General features: G+C 38.6%; 1 protein-coding gene and 2 pseudogenes across 2 annotated transcripts; 2 read left to right on the top strand and 1 right to left on the bottom strand.

Annotated features, from left to right (window-relative positions):
• The first annotated feature begins 517 nt into the window (after positions 1-517).
• On the top strand, positions 518-2,172 carry LOC137732809 (sugar transport protein 10-like; annotated as a pseudogene).
• A 265-nt stretch (positions 2,173-2,437) lies between these two features.
• On the bottom strand, positions 2,438-3,842 carry LOC137730601 (thioredoxin X, chloroplastic-like; annotated as a pseudogene).
• A 1,519-nt stretch (positions 3,843-5,361) lies between these two features.
• LOC137732413 (uncharacterized) lies at positions 5,362-8,244 on the top strand. 2 transcript variants are annotated; one of them, XM_068471720.1, is made up of 4 exons: positions 5,362-5,464; positions 6,064-6,229; positions 7,778-7,970; positions 8,101-8,244. In XM_068471720.1, exons 1-4 carry the CDS (start codon positions 5,407-5,409, stop codon positions 8,116-8,118), a joined length of 435 nt encoding a protein of 144 aa, XP_068327821.1. In that variant the 5' UTR covers positions 5,362-5,406; the 3' UTR covers positions 8,119-8,244. The 2 variants fall into 2 exon arrangements, with proteins under 2 accessions (XP_068327821.1, XP_068327820.1); XM_068471719.1 differs by having other exon boundaries at positions 7,778-8,244.
• Positions 8,245-21,051: the final 12,807 nt, after the last annotated feature.

Below are 21,051 nucleotides of genomic sequence, written 5' to 3'. Positions count from 1 at the left end.
TGGTTCGATACTTGAAAAAGAAAAGTTTCCAACCACTTTTATTATGACACTTGATGTACCGGACAGTGTTCTTAACACATTAAAAAAGTTCTGCATGCCTGTTAAACTGTGTTGAGTTTTGATCCATATCCATTCACATATAACAATCGTCACACATTGCCAAATTTAGAGCTCCAGACATCAAGATTAATGGTGTAATACCAAGAACTAGTATTATCTCAACCTAACTGAAACAAGAACTTTTCTATCATCCTCTCGTCCTAACATGTCCAACTATTCATGCCTAAATATGGCAGAACTAGCAAGGAGGTAAGGAGTTGTAGAAACTAGAAAATAAGATTAGGTCTAAGTTGTTGAAACTCTAGCCTAGTTTTGTTGCACCTTCGAACCTTTATAAACTTCAAACATTTTCGGATTTAAGATACAAGTCAGCAACAAAGATCAAAAGATTTTTGAGATATTGGTTTAATATATTCAAAGTACAAAGAGCTGTAAGACTCCTAAACTTTGTAGAGCGATGGCTGGAGGAGCATATGTTGGCGGTGGAGGAGGGAGGAGCTATGAAGGAGGTGTCACCATCTTTGTGCTTTTCACTTGTGTGGCGGCTGCCATGGGTGGTCTTCTCTTCGGATATGATGTCGGGATCCCAGGTAATTAAATCTGTAATTGTCTCTATGTTTAAAAGAATTGAGGTCATCAAGAGAAACAAGTACTGATCGGGTTTTGAATTATCGTGCATATATGCAGGGGGTGTGACTTTAATGGAGTCGTTCTTGAGCAAGTTCTTCCCATCTGTGTTCCACAAAATGAAGAATGAGACTGCTATTTGTAGCTAACTAGTTCAAAATTCTCGTCATGATTTGCAGTTTGTTCCCATTTATCTAGCGGAAATGGCTCCAACAAAGATTAGAGGAGCATTGAACATAGGGTTCCAAATGGCCATCACCATTAGTATTCTAGTGGCAGGTCTTGTCAACTTCGGCACAGCCAAGATCAAGGGCGGATATGGCTGGAGAGTCTCTCTTGCTCTTGCAGCCGTCCCTTCCTTGATGATGAGTCTCGCGACAATCTTTATTCCCGACACTCCAAATTCCATCCTAGAAAGAGGTAACCTCGACAAGGCCAGGAAAATGCTGAAAAAAATTCGTGGCACCGACAACGTTGATGAGGAGTTCCAAGACCTTCTTGACGCTACTGATGCTGCCCAAAAAGTGGAAAACCAATGGACCGACATCACAGAGCCGAGATATAGGCCTCAACTTGTCATTTGCATTCTCCTTCCATTTTTCCAGCAGCTCACCAGGATCAATGTGATCATGTTTTACGCACCAGTTTTTTTTCATGACTTTGGGGTTTGGAGACGAAGCATCCCTAATGTCCGCGGTCTTCACCGGTGATGTTAACATGGTTGCTACCTTTGTGTCCATTCTCGCAGTCGATAAGTTCAGAATAAGGGTGTTGTTCCTTCAAGGTGGTGTGCAGATGCTCCTGTGCCAGGTACTTAAACACGATCAATTTAATAAAAACAATTGTTTGCCTGCTTTAATTTGTAAAGGACATTACCAAACTTACACACATGCATTGTAGGTTACTATTGGAGTGATGATAGGCATGAAGTTTGGGCTCAGTGAAGTCGGATCCTTTACAAAAACTGAAGCTAATTGGATCTTGTTCTCGATCTGCGCATATGTAGCAGCATTTGCATGGTTTTGGGGCCCATTGGGGTGGTTGGTGCCGAGTGAAATTTGCCCTCTGGAGATCCGATCAGCCGGACAAGCCATCAACGTCTCGGTGAACATGTTGTTCACCTTTATCATTGGTCAAGTCTTCCTTAGCATGCTTTGCCACTTAAAGTTTGGTCTCTTCTTCTTCTTTGGCGGTTTTGTAATCATTATGACCATCTTCATCGCCTTCTTCTTGCCCGAGACGAAGAATGTTCTGATTGAAGAGATGAATAGAGTTTGGAAAGCTCACTGGTTCTGGGGCAAGTACATCCCTGATGAGGCTGTCAATTATGTTAGGCAAGACAAAGTTGTAGTTTGATGGAGCAAATCACAGTTGGATTTGTAAATAATCCAAGCATATGGGTTCTGATATAACAATGAAAAGTGGACAAGGGAAAGAAACCAATCTCGATAGAGAGACAATTAGGGGATCGGGGGATGATATTTGTGAATCACTTTGTTTTGTCCTACTCATTTTTGAGTTGTAATCAATAAGAATACACGATTCTTCCTTCTCAAACACAAATTATACGTGCATGTAGATCAAATACAATCAATAATCATCAACTTTGCAACTAATATACCGCCTTTTTTACGTTCATGTGTTTTAAGAAACATAGTCTGGATTTGGAGTAATCTTCCATATAATCACCCATCTAGGTGGAGAAGAAAAGAAGCGAACAGAGAATAATTTTCGAAATTTACAGCTCACTTTATACAATCGAATGCAAGTACAATACACTTAAGAAACTAAAAAGAAAATGAGGAAATGATTACTCATATTACACACAGATTGAACCTGATGGAATTTGGCATCTCTGCAAATTCAAATGGAAGTGGAACTATGCAACTGACATTGACTCCAAAAACGCATCCACATACTTTTGAAGCTTCGCTTTGGTAATTGCGCCTTCTCTCTGACTTTTTGGAACTTCCTTTCCGTTTGTGAAGAGAATCAAAGTCGACAACCCATAAACTTTATATTCTTCAATCAGTTTTGGGTTTGCATCATGATCTATCTTAACAACAGTTAACCTGTCTTTGTATTCTTGAGTGCAACATATAAACTAATACTTCAGATAATTTCTTTAGTTTGGACAACAATCAAAGGCACATTGATATCCAAATCTTGAAAGATACTACTTGTCCTCCCTATCTCTTTATGACATTTCCAAACGTTGTTCCAAAATGACCGTACATATCAAAGACAATGACATCGCTTCTGCCTTTCTTTTCTGACAAGAAATCAAACATTGTATCTGGAAGTGAGACTACTAGGGTCTTATTGGTCAAAGACTTAAGGGGCATCCAGTTACCAAAAGTGCTTCTAGCAGGGTTTGGCACAGAATAACTAAAAGTGCTTCTAGATTCTAAAAGCGAGAGTATTGGGGTGTTTTTGAGCAAACTTAAAGGGCATCCAGTAACACAAAGTGCTTCTAGCAGTGTTTAGCATAGAATAACTAAAACTGCTTCTAGATTCTAAAAGCACTCTCGGTGCTTTCTGGAGTCTTCACAAATCACTTCCAATTGCTTTTTCAGGAAGCACTTGGATTTTTAATGAAACTTTGCTGTGCTTCTAGTAGAAAAAACGCATATGAGCATAAGTGTTTTTTCTGCTCACTTTTAACAGTGCAGAGGACCGACCTATAACCTCCCGTTTAAACATTATTTCAAACAGTAATCAAATTGTCAAACTTCAAGATCAAGTCTAAATCCTACAAAACTAATGGGAAATCGAAAGGCTCCCAAATCAGATAGAGAGGGGAGAGAAAGAGGAACCTGAGCGAGCCATTCCATTGCAGGCGAGATTAAGCGGCAAGGGCCACACCAACTGGCAACGAACTCGATGAGAACCGGACGGTCCGAGTTGAGAACAAAATCCCGGAACTAGGTCTCGTTAATTTCCTGAATACCAGCACTCGAAGCAATTGAAAACTTGGGAACCGTATGAACCGTACAAGAAGAAGAAGAATTGCGAAGGCTTTCTTGTCTTATTTGGCTTCCAGAACTGCAGGAGAATGAGGAGAAGAGCTTTGGAGCGATGGGCGAGGAGTAAGAGCTTGAAGTAGCTGTACGAACCGGAGGAAGTACGAGCTTGGAGACGACGTTGGCGTCCATGTTTTTTATCTTCAAATGAGGAGAAAGGAGGAGGGCGGAGGGGAAAGAAAGGAGCTGGTTTTGAGTGAAGGGGGAAAACAGTGTTTGTATCAAACTTGGCATGGGACGTTTTTGGCCACGAAACGATAACCAAATGTTGTCATGCCATCCACTGTGCAAGTGGAAAGGAGGGGAGGCAGTTTATGTGCTAGATTTTATCATCTACCTCCCTTTTCACTTTCACATCTTTTCAATTTAAAAGGGGTTTTAGTTTTCAAGGGCTTCTCCTTTGTGAGGACAATTTTAAATTTCGCTCGTCGAATCATGTGGTTGTGTCTAGTCACACACATAGAATTGAGGCTCCTCAATCAGCTCTACTTTGTGACAAAATGACCGCACACGACTATACGTTCCAAAAAACTTGTTGTTTGATGGACATCAAACTCGTCAACACAAATTGTAATAAGTTGTTGTTGGTTCCATTTTTACAATTAGAAAGTGAAATGGTTTAGAAATCAAACCGAACATTCAATTGTGGTTTTGGTTAAGGATGGGCGTGGTTCAGCTTGATTCGGTTTGATACCAAAAATATTATCAAACTAACTACCATTTAACATTTCGGTTTGGCTTTTGACCAATACCACTATTGAAACTAAACCAAACCAAATCATTGATAATCAGTTTGAGTTGGTTGGTTTAAGCCCCAGTCCAACACATCAATAAAAGAAAAGTCCAACATTTCAAAAGTTTTAATCTTTTAAACATCCACACATCCTTCACATTCCAATTTGATCAAAACATTTTTCGGAACTAATAAGAAAATTTATCAAATCAAATAAAACTATGTTTCAATTAAAAAAAAAAAAAAAAAAAAATCTCATACTACCAAACAATTTATTAGTTACAACCTCATATAAGCATAAAATACATACAAATCTCTAACTGTTGTATCCATTAATCTTATATTATTTTGAGACTTAAAATACATATGAATCTCCAAACAACTTATAATATGTTGGCATGTTTAAATTTAATACTTGAATACATTGTCGGTTTAATTCGATTATATCATTTTTAAAAATATCAAAGTAAAATCGGTTCAGTTTGATTTTTGCATTGTTTGACTTCTTTTAGTCAAAATCAAACCAAACCGACTAATACGATTCAGATCGATTTGTTTGGTCGGTTTGATGCCCATGCCAAGTATTGGTCCTCCGCCGCGGTTAAGAGTGTTAAAGATTTGTAAAATGATATGGTTTTGTGCTAACTTATTTGGGAAGTGACTTGTGCAAAGCTTTTGTCTTCATATAACACCCATAATAATTACTTTTATGTCATTTGAATCGAATTAGGCAAAGGGATTCATTCAAGTGGAACAGAAGGATTACATTAATAATAATGGGCCAAGACAAACAAAAAGAGGCAACTCCTTCCAGAATCCAGCCGAGCCCAGCCGAGCCCAGATAATGCTGGGTGGGCTCATCCAAATATCAGCAACCCAAATACAACCGCCATAAATAAAACTAAACAAATTAAAACAAAGCAAAGGGGAAAGAGGCGAGACAGAGTCTTAAACCCTGGAGAGATGGAGATGGACAAGATGACAGACCACATGGCCTCTCCATCCAATTCTCAGAAAACTGGTATTTTTCTCCTCCCAACTGCTTGCTTTTCCAGACCCAGAATTTTTTTTCTTTCAATTTTCTTGGTTTTTATTTATTTATTTTTTTAATTTGGGTTATTATTTCATGATTGCATATTCTTTTGATCAACTTTGAGGATTGTCATGTGATTTTTTTCTGTTAAAATTTAGTAAATTTTTTTTGTTAGTGCCAAGGTAGATTACAAAGCAAATTTTGAAGAAAATGATTTTTTTTTTTTTTTTTTAATTTGATAATTAGTAGAGTCCTGGGGATGTTTTAATAGATATTGTTCATGATGTGTTGAATGTAATGCATTGAGTTTGATATTGAATCAATTAATTTTATGAGATTGGTCTTACTTGTATATTCGACATATGCAATGAAACTATGCATCAAATTAAACGAATGATGTGTTGTGATAAGCTCGAAAACTTCCCAAATGGGTTTGTAATCTTGCAATTCAAATTATTCTTTTAGTTGTGCATTGCCTTTAACCTCAGCTAACTGCTGTTTTATAGAATTGGAATCAGTGCAAGTGTAATAAGTCAAACCTTTAAAGTTGTTCATTTAACTGATGTTGATATGTTGTGTATTTTCAGTTTCTGATGATGATGAAATTGACTACTCCGTCAAACCAGAGTTCTATGATTCAGATATTGATTACAAGGATGAGTCATGGGTTCAAAAGAAAAGGAAAGGTGGCACTTCTGATGCTGTGCTTAGTTGTCCATCTTGTTTCACCACGCTCTGCCTTGACTGTCAAAGGTATACACGCTACATGAATGTCAGTACTTTTTTTTTTTTCTTTTTTTTTTTTTTACAAGATTGTTGCGGAATGATTGGTAGTAGCATTCTTTTCTATCTATGAAAATATCTTTATGGCATGCCGTTTCCTTTTCTTGCTGTTATAGTTATAGGGAGGATCAATAGCTCTATCTATTTTACTCTTTAAATCTCTTTGTGTGGGTCTGAGTTTAGCATTGGTTGGAGCTCGGAGTTTTCTTTTTACAGCAGCATTCTCAATCTTGTTTGGGTGTTTTAGGCTATAAAAGCACTTGACATACGCAATATTAGGATCCCAGGCAAATTATGATTTAGGTCGACATTTGAAAAAGTGGGAAAGTATTAGGGATATAATTTGCACTCTTTTTAGATTACCAAAGGAGAAGGGAAACAAAAAGAAACTTGAACTCTCTCCCGCACTTCTGATTAGTTTGAACTTTGATCATGGGAAGGAACTTTCATGGTCAATTGTATTGCCAATCAGCGAAGCCATGAAGACGGTGTAGTTTCACAGCTTAATTGGCTGTATTCTGTCCAGTCTAGCCACATTTTCTTAACCTGTCCAGTCAAGGTTTTGTTAGTCGGATTTGAACTATGTAGATAACTTGTTGAAGTCTCGCAGTTTAAAGGATGGAATTTTAACAGAAACTAAGTTCTTCAATCTCTTTGAGAAAATTTGACACCTTGTACATTGTCAGACATAAACTGTTCTTGATTCCATTGTTAGTAGCCTCCTGCTTTCAAAGGATTAGAAAAGTTCCAAGTCTTATGAAGATTAGTGACAAATTGCAAGTATTACATTGTTTTACACTGTTATTAGGATGATTGAGGTTTGCTGCTTTAAAAGAATTATTATTTGTAGAATTGTTCTTTCTACCATTGAAGAGTAAATTAGAATAACCTAATAAGAAGACAGCAGAGAAACGAAACCGAGGTTTGAACAAAGGGTTTTCTCCCATCAAGCGTATCTGATGCAAGGTTTTATTCATAAGGATGATTTTATAACTGTGTCTGCGTTGATATAATTTGTAAATGAAGCAAATACAGCCAAGGCATGAAACTAGATGGCCGAAACTGTGCAGACATAGTCACTGCTAATTTTGTGATATTGATTAAATCTAACTTGGGAAGAAGGGGGAGGGGGTTGCGCACTAACTGATACCTTACGGGTTGGGGTGCATTTTAAATCAGCACAACTTTTATAGCCAAGCTAATAAGTGTACATACTCGTATTTGTTCATAGTGGGGATATGGTAAGCTTAACATGCTTTCTGAGATAAACCAAGAAGTGTTGTTCCAAGTGATTGATAAAGTTTTTGGTATCTTTTTTAAGAGATGATTTTTTCCATCTAATTAGTGTCTCATCGTCTTGTTTCTTGAGAATTAGACCTAAGTAGTGGTTTTACAAGAATATAGCAAGTCTTTTAAGAGTGGTAGAATGTAGTGGTTTTGGCTGGCAGTGGTTAGATTACTTTTGGTGGATTTGCCAGTACTTCTTGAGGTGGCTTATCTGAGCTCGATTTCTTGCAGGCATGAAAAATATGTGACCCAGTACAGAGCAATTTTTGTTGAGAACTGCAAGATTGGAAGTGATCAAATAGTGCATCAAAAAGAAGCAAGACCTAGAAGGGGCAAAAGAGGGAGAGAATCTTCGGAGCATGAAGCAACTCCTGCAGGTAACCAGACCGTCAAGCAAGTTTGCTGCTTAGTTTGCTCAACTGAGGTAGGTGTAATCGACGCTGATGAAGTTTATCATTTCTTCAATGTTCTTCCAAGCGAGTCTTGACCTGCCAAGTTTCATTAATCCTGTAATATAAGCTTTGATCTTCTTTTCCGGTTACATTGGAGCTTAGAAGGGATCGAATGCTTGACCTATACCCATCTTAATGTGCTCCCCACCGCTCTCGAACTTGAGCTAACCCTGCGGGCTTATGCTGTGTATGTTTTCAACCAAACAAATAGACAAATAAAGCTGCTACTATTTACAAGTCTTTTTATTTCCATGGTGAGCTTTGCTCTCAAATGACAATACGCATTTGGATTTTCACTCTCTTTTTTACTTCTCTTTATTTTAATCCTTGATTTTCGTTTGAGCTGGTTCATCCCACGGCCAGAAAGAAATAGAGGAGTTCATTATGTGATTTTCACAAAACTCCTTCGGGTTTCGATGTGGTTCATCCCTCAGGTAACGTTCTGTTGACATATTAAAACTCAGGCAAAATCTTTATATGTTTTCCTAGATAACATATTTTTTTACAAAATCTTTTCATGTTTTGTGCAAGTAGGACTCGCAGTAGAGGGATGATGGGCTGTAGAAATATTTCGAAGCGTCCCACCAAACAAATTGTATTAAACAATAAACATGGCGTTGATTAGTGCATAAAACTTTCCGCAAACGAAATCATTGAATTCGGAACCATGATACCTTTAAAAAGATTTTTTTTTTTTTTTTTTGGAAACTGGGGAATTCATTACCGGGCCAAAGATGTCAAGATTACACAGAAAGCCTACACCGAGGCAAAACAACTAACTAGGCAGAAAATAATCCGAGTAGCGCAGGGAGGTACAAGGAGGAAAGATGCTGCAACAAATGCTAAGGCGTTGCCCCCTACACTGCCATTACAAAATTAAGATGGACAAGGTAAACCATCATTGTTAAGGACATGAACCAACGAAGATGGAGGTCGGTTGACCCATGAAACATCGCACATCTCTAGAAATCTCGTCGACGCTAACAAGTCCGCCTCCATATTCGCTAATCTTGGAATCCAAGATTAGCGACAGTCCTGGAAGGATTCCCTTAAGCGTTTGACTTTCGCCAAAGTAGCATAGGCCTTCCACTTGCCATTCTCCAACGAATCCCTTAAACTCGAGGTAAATTTGAAAGAGTCGGATTCCATAATAACCAACCTATGGCCCAAAGAGATACCCCACTGACATCCATGAAGGAATGCCAAGGCTTTGGCCTGAGCAGCACTCCACGCCTTAATCGTGTACCTTGCTGCAACCATAAACTTGCCCTCAGCATCTCACACCACTGTCCCCACAATGCCAGATTCAATCAATGCATTCCAGCTTGCATCAACATTGATTTTAATGAATGAAAAAGTTGGAGAGGACCATCGGACCACCGGAAACCACACCACCAGAGTTCGGGGTTTGAAGATCCATAAATTGGTGGGCCGCCTCAAAAAATGCACCAGCCGCATTCGAAATGGCTAGTAGGACCTGTGTAGGATTGATTTCCATATGGTTAAAAAGGAAGTTGCATCTCGCTTTCCAGATATGCTAGCACGTGAAGGCAACATAAGAAAGCAACCAATCTCTATCCTGAATAGTCCTGAAATCAGACTTGATAAAGGATTGAAGCCACTGCGCCTGTGTCAAGATACCGTGCATGTCAACCCTATAGTTTAACGCCCCATCAAACCAAATTATTTCCACCCACGGACACAGAAGGAAGAGATGTTCCACAAATTCATCACTATTGTGTCATATTAGGCAAGTCAGGAAGATGGAGGATCTCCTCTTGAAAAAATCAACCATCATCGCAAGAGCTGTAATGGCCAGTTTCGAAAATTCCATTTTAATTAGTTAAAATTACGAAAGTACCCCTAGTGATGGAAACATTGACTTTCGTTGACTTTCATCTGTTGATATATTAGAATTTTTCGTTTATTTTATTTTCGTAGCTCTCGTCGATACGGACGCGTAGGTGTAATCGGAATTTCATAAGTAAAGATTTTTCCCTACTTTGGACCTCTACATGGTTGATACGTGGCACCCCCTATTTTCTTGGTGCTTTCTTCTTCTTTCCTGTGACCTCTCTTTCACTCTAGAACCCTCTCCCTTTTCTATCTCTCTCGTCTTCACTTTCTTCTCCTCTCAATGAATAACCATCGAGACCATCATCGTCCTTTTTCCCTCCGGCGATCACCACACCACAATTACTCCCTCTCTTACGAGTCACACGAACCTTAAACGCAAAGATATCACTTGTTTTTTTTTTCCTCTCTATCTCTCTCTCTCTCTCTCTCTCTCCTTCATTGCACAGTACGTTCATTGTGTAAAGCGTTGATTCGGCAAGCTCTTGCCATTCTCTGACGAGGTAAGCTCGTTAATAACTCTAAATATTCGTACATCGTGTTTATGAGTAAGTTAGGTACACTTTTGAGTAGTCTTTGTGGTTATTGAACGCAGATATACCTCGGAAAACTCTTTTCTATATTTTCCAACGAGGTCCGTCGACTTTTGAGCTAATTTCCAGCCAACTTCAGCCACAACACAACTCCAAAACGGTATGAATCTTTTCCCCTAATGTCAAGCTTCATTTTGGCTTTTGAATCGTTACAAATGGTGTTGATTTGAGCTCGAACGGAGTTCGGGAAGGGTTACCTAGATTTCGGTTGAACCCACGACCTGAAACCGGGTCGACCCAACCCGTGACCCATAACCCGAACTAAAACTCAACCCAACATTCGAACCAAACCTTTGGGCCAGGCAGCCCAATAACCCCGGGCCCAATCAACTTATCCTAGCCCAGATCCAACCCTATAATTCGGCCCATTAACCCTAGCCTAAGCCCAATCCAACAACCCTAGCCCAGACCCGAACTGGATCTGACCTAACTCGAGCCGGATACCTAGTTTCAGGGACGATGTATGGGCCGCGCGTGGCCGTGCGTAGAGGGTCGTCAAGACCGACGCATGAAGTACATGTGCCTCCGCCAGAGATACTGTGCTCTGTTGCCTTCCAAGAGATGCCAGTGATTTTTTCGATGAACTTTCCGACTACTCAACTAGGCATGTACAGCGATGCGTGGCCTTCCAAGATGCCGCCTTGTGGCGGCATGTGGGGAAACCGAGGTATTTCCTTAGGTTTTTCGACATGCCGAGTCCGAATCCGTTGTCCGTTTCATGAAATTCCACCATTTTAGTAGAGTTTTATTAAATGTAATCTCTCTGTGTTTAGGTGCAATGGTTGGAAGTTATCTAATCCATCCTAGTTCGAACGGTTCTCCGATAAAGGAGTACTTGTGAGTGAACCCCTTCTTAACTTATGTTTTTATAAAATATTAGCCTAGCATGCATTTCATTTCATGATTTGAATATGTTTTATATTATGTTTTTTGGGCTTCTATATTTATGGTTTACAAAATATTTATGAATTATCGAAATTACGTTTTACGAACGGATATGAATTATTGGACTTGCGTATATGAATTTCTATGGTTTTTGAATTTGATTTGTTTTATGGATCTATGATTGTGATTTATCTATCTTGGATTTATGAGATGAGACCTTAAGCTTTTGAGCTCCCGATTTGATATGAGATTTTTAAGGTATGTTTTCGGTACTTTTCTAATGGGTTATCATACAGCACATCCACACAACACGTGTATGTATATGTCTATGGCCATAGGACACAATTGAGGATGTTATGTATAGATTTCTTCTCCGACGTAACCCGGAGTCATACAGCTTCACCTTCGGGTGATGAGGCCTACCATGTTTCTTCACTAGCGTAACCCAGTGTTGTACAGCTTTACCTTTGGGTGATGGATAGGTACTGCCTTTGGGCGATTATGATGATACCCTCAACTTTACTAGTCCGGGGCTAGTGTCGGTGTGTGTGATGTTATGCATTCCTTCTCTGGCATAACCTAGAGTCATACAACTTCACCTTCGGGTGATGGGGTCTACCATGTTTCTTCATTGGCATAACCTAGTGTTGTAGAGCTTTACCTTTGGGTGATGGACAGGTACTGCCTTCAGATGACTATGATACCCCTAATTAAGTACTTCATGGATTGGATTTATGGATATTTTATGGATTTTCCTTCAGGCAATGATAGCACCATTATCAAGCATGGTTTTACTCATACTTGATTTATGAATGTTTTGTATGGCATGCTAGGATTTTTATAAAGTCTACTATATAGTATTATATGTGTTTTCAAAACACGGGGTTAGTATGTTCACAAAATAAAATGGTTTTCCTATTATTAGTATTAATATAAATTATGGTCCACTCACCTTTTCTGTTTTGCGCCCCCTCAAGACATAGTGACGAAGAGTACGACCTGAGCTTCGAGGCATTTCCGTACCAGTGACCTTGCATCTCTCCACTTGAGTAAGAATTCATTTTATGATCATTGCTACTTCTTGCTCTACTTTTCTCTAGCACTTTCATTAGTATTATTGCTTATTAATATTGCATATTCGTTGTGAATGTTGTTTCTTGCATAATTTTTGTATTGTTTGTTCCTTTATATCCTCACAGATTCACACACTCATGGATTTCGTCACCCTTGAGTGTCGGCCAGCACATGTCTGATGTGAAAATTAACTTGACACACAAATTAAACCCTATTGTTGACAATTGTAGTATATATGCAAGTAGGGATCGTTCTAGACCGGGGATTAACTAGGGATGCTAATCTACTCAAAACTGACTCAAAAACATAAAACTAGAATCTAATGACTCAAAACAAGCTAAATAAATTCAAAATACACAAACTAAGTTAAACTGACTCAAAATAGGTCCTAGAAAGTGATGTGGACGAAAATTGAACTAAAAAGACTGCAGATTCTAACGAATTGAGACAAAACTACCACAAATAAGAACTAATGGATTATTTGGACGAATTTTGACCTTTACTTGACTCAAAACACTAATAGAACTAAACTTAAACAGATTCTAACTAAGTTAAGACACAAAATATTAAAGGGGATTGATTTTGACAAAATTAACTAAACTAGGCAGATTGCAAAACTAAACAGATTAGACACTAAATTGGTTGAATTGAATGGGTAAAGGCTAGTTAGAGGGTCCTTCTCCACACATGCACATATGCAACACAAATTGATTTCCAATTATTATCCCTTTAAACCATGAATGACAATGCCCCAAATTAATTATGAGAAGCACAAATTAACTTTCAAATTTTCCTAGTTTCATTGAATTGGATGGAATACGCTTCACAACCAAATTATCTTTCTCAAGTTCTCTATATGAAACGCATGATAGAGATACATATCAAAAGTCATTAAGTTTTATGAAAATCATAAGCATTGACAAGGCATTCGTAACTATGAACTGCATGATACTTTTGTTTAGAATTTACTTAACACAATCATGACTAGTGACCTTTACTACTTGTGAATATAAGTTCATAACGATTAGGTGAAACTCTCTTATATTCTAGCATCAAATTCATGCATGAAAACTAAGTATGCATCTTTAATCAACACACAAGAACAAGTTCTCAATAAATCAGTTAAGTAAATTGCATTCACAATTCAAGAAACAAAAATTGGAGGAAATCAATTCATATTAAACATATATTCAAGGCTTTGAATTCATCTGTAACTAAGAAAAACTTAGTTACACATGTCCATAACAATTGAAAAGCAAATTAAAATAAACATGGAAATGAAATGAGGGAAGAAAGAACTCTAAAAGTCTCCAATGGATGTAGATTGCTTGCGGCACATGGTCCTCTTTCTCCTATGGAAGCCACGGCAAACTCCTTCTCCCAAAGCCACGACAAAGGTGTTTTTCTGAATATATGGTATATGGTGTGGTGTGAATGAATGGATGAGTCAATGAAAGGATGAATGGCTATGCGTATGGTGGTGGTAGCTGCAGCACAACTTAAAAATTTATATATATAGTGCACGGCAAACCCTAGAAAATCAGAATTAGGGTTAGGGTTTGGTAGAAATTAGGTGGGAGAAGGACTTGGGTGCACTAAAATCTGAAGAGAAAAGGATTGCACAATCCTAGGAGAAAAGGATTGCAGATTTTAGGGCTTTTAGAAGAGGGAGAGGCGCCACCTTTGTAGGGGTTCTAGAAACAATGTGTTTTGTGGCAGAAATTAGGACTTCTAGAAGGAATAAAGGGTGCGGCATGTATTTAGTAACAGATAGGGTCTTCTAGAAAGGGAATTATGGCAGATTTCTAGAAGAACAAGGGCTAAGGGGGCGGCACCAATGTAGGAAAAGGATAAGGTAAGGTTGTTTAGATAATGTTCCATGTTTCTTGCTCTTTCCTTATCTTCTTTGTCTTAAACTTGTTTCCCCAGATTTGTTGCATGTTCCTAGCCTCTTTTGACTCCAAATTCGTCCATCCACCATGCTCTATATGCAAGTTATCCATTCCATGCCCAAAACTGCTCTAAAAGGCTCAAAATTGCCTTTTCTTGCCAACTTTGTCATTAGGACCTACAAATACATGAAAATAGCTTAAAACACTATAATAAGTAGTAATTAGCTAACTAAATGCAAGGAAACAACATAACTAAGTAGCATAAATATGCTCCTATCAATGTCATCCAGGTGTCATTTGAATATCTAGGTTGAGGCGTGTCAATAGCCCTATGAAGCGTTTTCTACATAAAGTTTCGTATTTTTTGGGGAGTATTCAGCTTCCATACGTTCTTCCACACTTGCTCCGAAATTTGCAGAAAAGGGGATGGACGCTGGCCCACAAAAATGCATGACCTCAAATGTGCCCATTGATATCTCGATTTCACAACATACCTTCCATGTTTGTCGAAAGGCCAAACTAGCCTATCCCTTTTAGAAATATCCTCGACAAATGTATCAAGGATTGCGTTTTGTTCTTCCATTGATAAAAAGGCCCTAAGAAAATGAATATCCCAAGTTCTAGTGTTTTGACAGATTAGCGACTCCACCTATGTATTTCTAGAAATCGCCACCTCACACCTTGGCAAAGGATGTCCCAAGGGTAGGGATGGAATCGATCTATCCACCCATAAGCCCACGTCCCTCCTTCCCATGATCTGCCAATATGACCCTTTCAACAGCAGGTATCTTCCCACCAGAAGGCTAGTTCATGCCCACGAAGCACGACTCATACGCTGAGCTTCAAGAAACGAACAATAGGGGAAATGCCTAGCCTTTAGAACCTTTGCACATAAAGAATTTGGGTCTTGAAGAAGTCTCCAACACTGTTTTGCAAGGAGTGCATCGTTGAAGTCATGGAAATTCCTAAAGCCCATGCCCCTCCATATTCTTCGGTAAGTCTAAAGTATCCTTCAACACCCAATGGATCCTCCGTTCCCCATTTTTTGACCCCACCAGAAATTAGATATCAGGGCATCCAGCTCATTGCACACCACTGTAAGGAATTTGAAGATATTCATTGGATAAGCAGGGATAGCTTGAGTAACAGTTTTAATCATAACCTCATTTCCTACTTGTGACAAGGTGTTTTTCTTCCAGCCTTGGATTTTCCCCCTTATTCTTCCCTTCACATAGGTTAGCCCATGTCTCTTAGACTAGCCCTAGACAGCAGGGACACCCAGGTAAGTACTAGGATCATTCACTGTGGGCATTCCGAGTAAATCTCCCAATTCTTTGAAAACAGCCGCCAAAATATTTGCTCCGAAAAACATGCTTGACTAATGTAGATTAACTTCCAGCCCAAAGGCAGAGCAATATGCTCCAAATAATTGGACCAAATTACTACAATTCCTTTTGTCTGCCTTTAGAAAAATCAACTTATCATCAGCGAAGAAGATGTGCGAGATGACAGGGGCCGTGGGGGTTCATCCTTACACCATCCAATTGCCTCATTTCAACAACCGACTGAATCATCTGAGATAAAACCTCACTCACAAGGAGGAATAAGTAGGGAGATAATGGATCCCCTTGCAGAAGGCCTCTAGATGGAGCAAACTTTTTCTCGAGTTGCCCATTAAGGATAACGGAAAAATTTACTATGTTGACACAGCCTATAACAAGCCTCTGCCATGTAGGATTAAACCCCATTTTTTCCATAACAGCCTCAAGGAAATCCCACTCTACCCAGTCGTAGGCTTTGTACATATCAAGCTTGATACCAAGTTCAAACTTGCATTTTTTTTTCCTAAGCTTAAGGAAATGGAAAAGCTCATGTGCAATCCCAATGTTATGTTGTATCTATCTTCTCGCCACAAAAGCATTCTGCATGGGAGAGATTAGATTCGGCAAAGTAGGTTTCAGCCTGTTCACAAGTACCTTGGATAGTACTTTGTAGGAGTAGTTGCAAAGACTTAATGGTCAAAATTGCAAGACAGACTCCGAGTTTTGAACCTTTGGTATCAACACTATATGTGTAGAGCTAATCTGACTAAGGCTGCCATTCCCATTCACCAAAGCCCAAACTAACTCATTAACTTCCACGACAATGTTCTCCCAGAATGAGTGGTAAAATATACCCTGAAAGTTGTCCAACCTTAGAGCTTTAAGCCCCTCCATTTGATGAGTCGCAGCTTTGATCTCCTCCACCGAGACCCATGTCGTCAGAGACTCATTTATTTCATCAGTGACAGTCATGGAAATGCCCCCGAATTTGATGACCTGAGGATTTGAACAGGTTGATAAAATGGTTATCAACCAAATTCTGAACCCTTCCCGGATTCTCCACCCAATTCCCATTCTCCCCCTTGATCTTCAGCACTTTATTCCTTTTTTGTCGTTGTTACGTAGATTGATGGAAGAAAAAGGTATTGGCATCGCCTTCCCAAAGCCATTTAACCTGAGACCTTTGATGCCAAAAACTCTCCTCTTGTTCCCATAATTTATTAACCTTTTGTTTCATCTCCTTGATTTTTTCTACATTCTCTCCCCATTTCTGTTGCAAATCTCCAAGTTAGCCTAGAAGCTCATCGATTTGTCGGCCTTTCATTTTAAACTTCTCCGTGCTCCACTGTATGAGTTTTGACCGGTAATCATTGATCTTTTTGTGCCATTTGTCAAGTGCATCCCCCTCACCAGGCCTCTACCAGCAAGATGTCACCAACTCTCTACAGTCATCCTCTTTGGACTAGAAGGCTTCAAACCAAAATAGTTTCCTTCCTCCTTTAGTCCCTGGCTCGCACTAAATGATGATCGGGTAATGATTCGAGCCTAATACCGTGCCATGGGTGGTAGTAATATTCAGCCAAAGCTCCTGCCATTGAGTATTGAGAAGACCCCTATCAATACATTCCTCTACAAGAACATTGTTTATAGTACCTCTTCATGTAAAGGTTGGCCCGTTGAAGTCCAGATCCATCAGCTTCGTAGAGTTCATGAAATGCGCCAGGTATCTGGGACAATTATAAAGCACCTGTGTCCCTCCGAATTTCTCAAAATCCCATATAAACTCATTAAAGTCCCCTCCACATAGCCAAGGGATAGTAGAAAGGACAAAATGAGAGTTCATCCATGCCCAAAATTCCTTCTTAGGTTTTTCACTTTATTTTTTACAATGGTCAATGGATGGGATAATCTAGGGGTGTTTTTGGATGGATTGGATCGGACACCACGTTTCCACTTTTTGATCTAAAATTTCGAGATCGAATCAGATCTGGACGCATTTTTTAAATTTGAAAATTTTGAAATTTTGAAAATCGGTGTAACCTAAAGTTTGGAATATAATTCAAAAAGTTATATACTTTACAAGTTTTCTAACGCTCTCAATTTTTTTGTACGTGTAATTTATTGTTCTTTCTAAATATTTAGTATATGTTTATGTATAGAGTCAGAGTAATCCTAAATTTATCACATTTTTCATGCCACATTTATAACATCTCTCTAATAGAGGTAGAGCTCACCAACACATGTGGATTTCATCTCTATTGGAAAAGTAGTATAAATTTGGTATGAAAAAATGGTGAGGGTAGCACTTTTGATAGATTCATGTAAATTTGTGTATACTGGTATGGTTATCCCTATTAATATGTTGATCTATGTTTAATATAAAAACAATGAACAAAATAAACCCAAAACTAGCAATAAAATATAAAAATTGATAAAAAAATTACATGATTTCAATAAACCAATTTTTGGAATTATTTTCAGAATAAGTTGGAAACACTTTGAAAAAAATCGAATTCGGTTTAGGGCTGGGTTCAGTTTCATTCGGTTCAATTTTTGGCCGAAACCAAAAACCAAACCGAAATCAGTGTTTGGTTTGGTTTGGTTTTCTATCGGTTTTTTTTCGGTTCGGTTTCAGTCTGGTTCAGTTTTTTTCATGATTTTTTTTTTTTTTTTTTTTTTTGAAATCTGAAAATTGTAAACAAATAAATCTGGAAATTGGTAAAGAAATGAATATGGAAAGAAATAAATTTGCCACACCAAGAGCAACACAAGCACATAATCGATCAAACTACTATCTTAATCTACAACTCACAGCAATAATTACATTCATTCATCTAAAATTCAAATAACTAACAAACCCACAACACAAAAATCGAACAAATTTGCAATATGAACCAAAATAACAACCTATAAATTTACAACAAAATTTTAGTCTCCTTCTCTGGAATTTACCCTTAAAAAAACCCATAAATCGATAAAATAAATAAGATAGACTAGGGATCTTAGCCTAGAGTGAGAAGATTAAGAAATGAAGCGACCAATCGTGAAGAAATTATAACTTAGATGTCGCAGGGCTGTTGAGACGGCGAGACAGAGAGATGACGAGAGTAGGCTGTCGGGATGAAGGGAGGGCTGATTGCGGGTTATGGAGAAGAATGGAGAAATTGGAGGCAGGGACATGGAGGGAGTCTGGAGGTAGGGGATTAAAGAGAGAAGAGGGGAATGAAAAAGTAAGGGTGCTATTGGCTTGGGCTTTGTTGATTTCTAATTCTGCAAAAGACTATAGATTTCAACGGTTTAGTCGTACAATCATAACAAAACAAAACATGTTGCCAAGTTGGGTTGAGCGAAGCTTTTCGAGCTAGAGTGCAAGATCGAACCCTCATGCCTCTAGAATTTCGGGGAATTAGAATTTCTATGATCTTTATAATTAAAATATTATAAAAAATAATGAATATATATATCTGTTTGGTCCGGTTCGATTTTCGGACCTCAAAAATTGAAATCGAACCAACTAGATTCGGTTTGGTTCGGTTTGACAACTTAGATTTGGTTTTTTTTTTGTTCAGTTTTTTCGATCCGGTTTTTCAAACCCACCCCTAATTCAGTTATTATAAATTATTGTAGTAACTAAATACATTCTAATTTCCGTTCCAATTTTTAGGAAAATATTTGAATTCAAAATTTTCGAGTTCCGACTTAGAAATTTTATTGTTGAAAATTGGAAAATCCATTCCAACTTGCACCCCTAGAATAATTAAAAAGAAAAAAGAAAAGAAAAGGCAAAGCCAGGTAGTGGTTGCCTTGAATTCTAGCACAACCCAAATTTAAAGAGTGATGCTAGACTCACACTATTATCCTATTTTCTTACTCAATTATCATCACATTCACCATAAAAAGTTGAAAAATTAAATTACTATTTCTTGACCCACTATTATTCACAAAATAACCTCTAATCAAACCTGTCCTCCTTCACTCCCGTTCCCTTGCACCACAGAGTGCAAAAAAATTCCTGGTTGTGCCATTGGGTTAGTTCCAACAATGTTAACTTAAAAATAAAAAATAAAAAAAAACTAAAACAAAAAGCCTAGCATCACCGAGTTTACCACCCACCCCGACCCGTCAACCACTCAACCGCCGCCGACAACCTCTCTTTACTTCTCTCCTTCTTTAAGTCTCCATCCACTTTATTCTCCTTCACCACGCCGTCAATCTCAATCTGCTCCAAGCAAATTGAGCACTCGGACCCGCAGTCCACCTCCAGAGTCTTGATACTCGGCATGACGTCGCCTTTGACAATGGAGGTTGTCCGTCTAGGTCATCTAGGTCTAGTCTCGCGCCCCGTGGTGGCGGCTAAGATTAAGGCATGAACAAAGAGAGCTCTCGATCTCAACCCCTCATCATGATCTAGTTGAAGAACTATTATGAATGTGATGGTCTTAATGAGGATTAAAGAGTTAATTATTATTTCTAATAGTTGTTCAGTTTGTTAGAGTTAACTGAAAATATGACTTTAGCCTTTGAAACTTAATTTTTTCCACATAAAATCCGACATAAGTTTTTTTGACATACCCCGACCCGGAATGTCCACTAGGACTCCGAATCGAGCTGTGCTGACCGACACCTGGAAAGTGATGAAGCCATAAAGTGTGATGATGTGGAAAAATGTGAATAAATTTAAACCTAATAGTGCCTAAATACCAGAGTGCGTTGGTGAGCGGGAATGAACCCACTTCACACGTGATTAAAGAGCATAAATAAAGTACAGTAATGTAAGATAAGGCTTATACCATCTTAGGAAGCCACCCGTATGGGGGTATGCAAGAATCCTCGTCGATACGGAAACTTTGCTACTAGAACCTGGAGGGGCGAAAAACAGAAAACGTGAGTGGGCAAAAACAAAGCTTTTCAAAAATCATTTCACTTATCAAAAGTAGTAACCCCTCGCTGTAACACCCGTATAGTTTCCCAGAAAATAAAGTACATACATATATCGAAATCACAATCGGAATAGCAAAATCCACATATATGCCATGTCAAATATCTCAACATAAAATATGTAAGCCAAGTGATATAAATCAATGCAAATGATATGTCAGCCAGAGTAATTTAATATGACATGTACGGCTGAATCTATAGTTCATCCATCTAGTCGGAGTCACCTAATATGACCTGTAAGTATGCCTGCACATAAGTTGGAACCATCTAAAGTGGTATGTACGACAGGACTGGGTGTAAATAAATACGCTCAAGTGCTACGATTATGTTAAGACTGTGCGAATGATCGCAGGTCACCTACGAGTCGGAACCACCTATAGTGGTCTGTACAACAGGACTGTGCACCTAACTTGGATCCAAGGTGAGCATATGGTTTGGGACGTGAACATCAAGTGAAAGATTGTGCCCTGACCACGGGCGGGAGCACTAACACCG

This window comes from Pyrus communis, chromosome 4 (assembly GCF_963583255.1).
Source record: "Pyrus communis chromosome 4, drPyrComm1.1, whole genome shotgun sequence".
Taxonomy (NCBI): Eukaryota; Viridiplantae; Streptophyta; class Magnoliopsida; order Rosales; family Rosaceae; genus Pyrus; species Pyrus communis.
The sequence above is the reverse complement of the archived record's forward strand: the minus strand, read 5'-3'. Positions and strand labels throughout refer to the sequence as shown.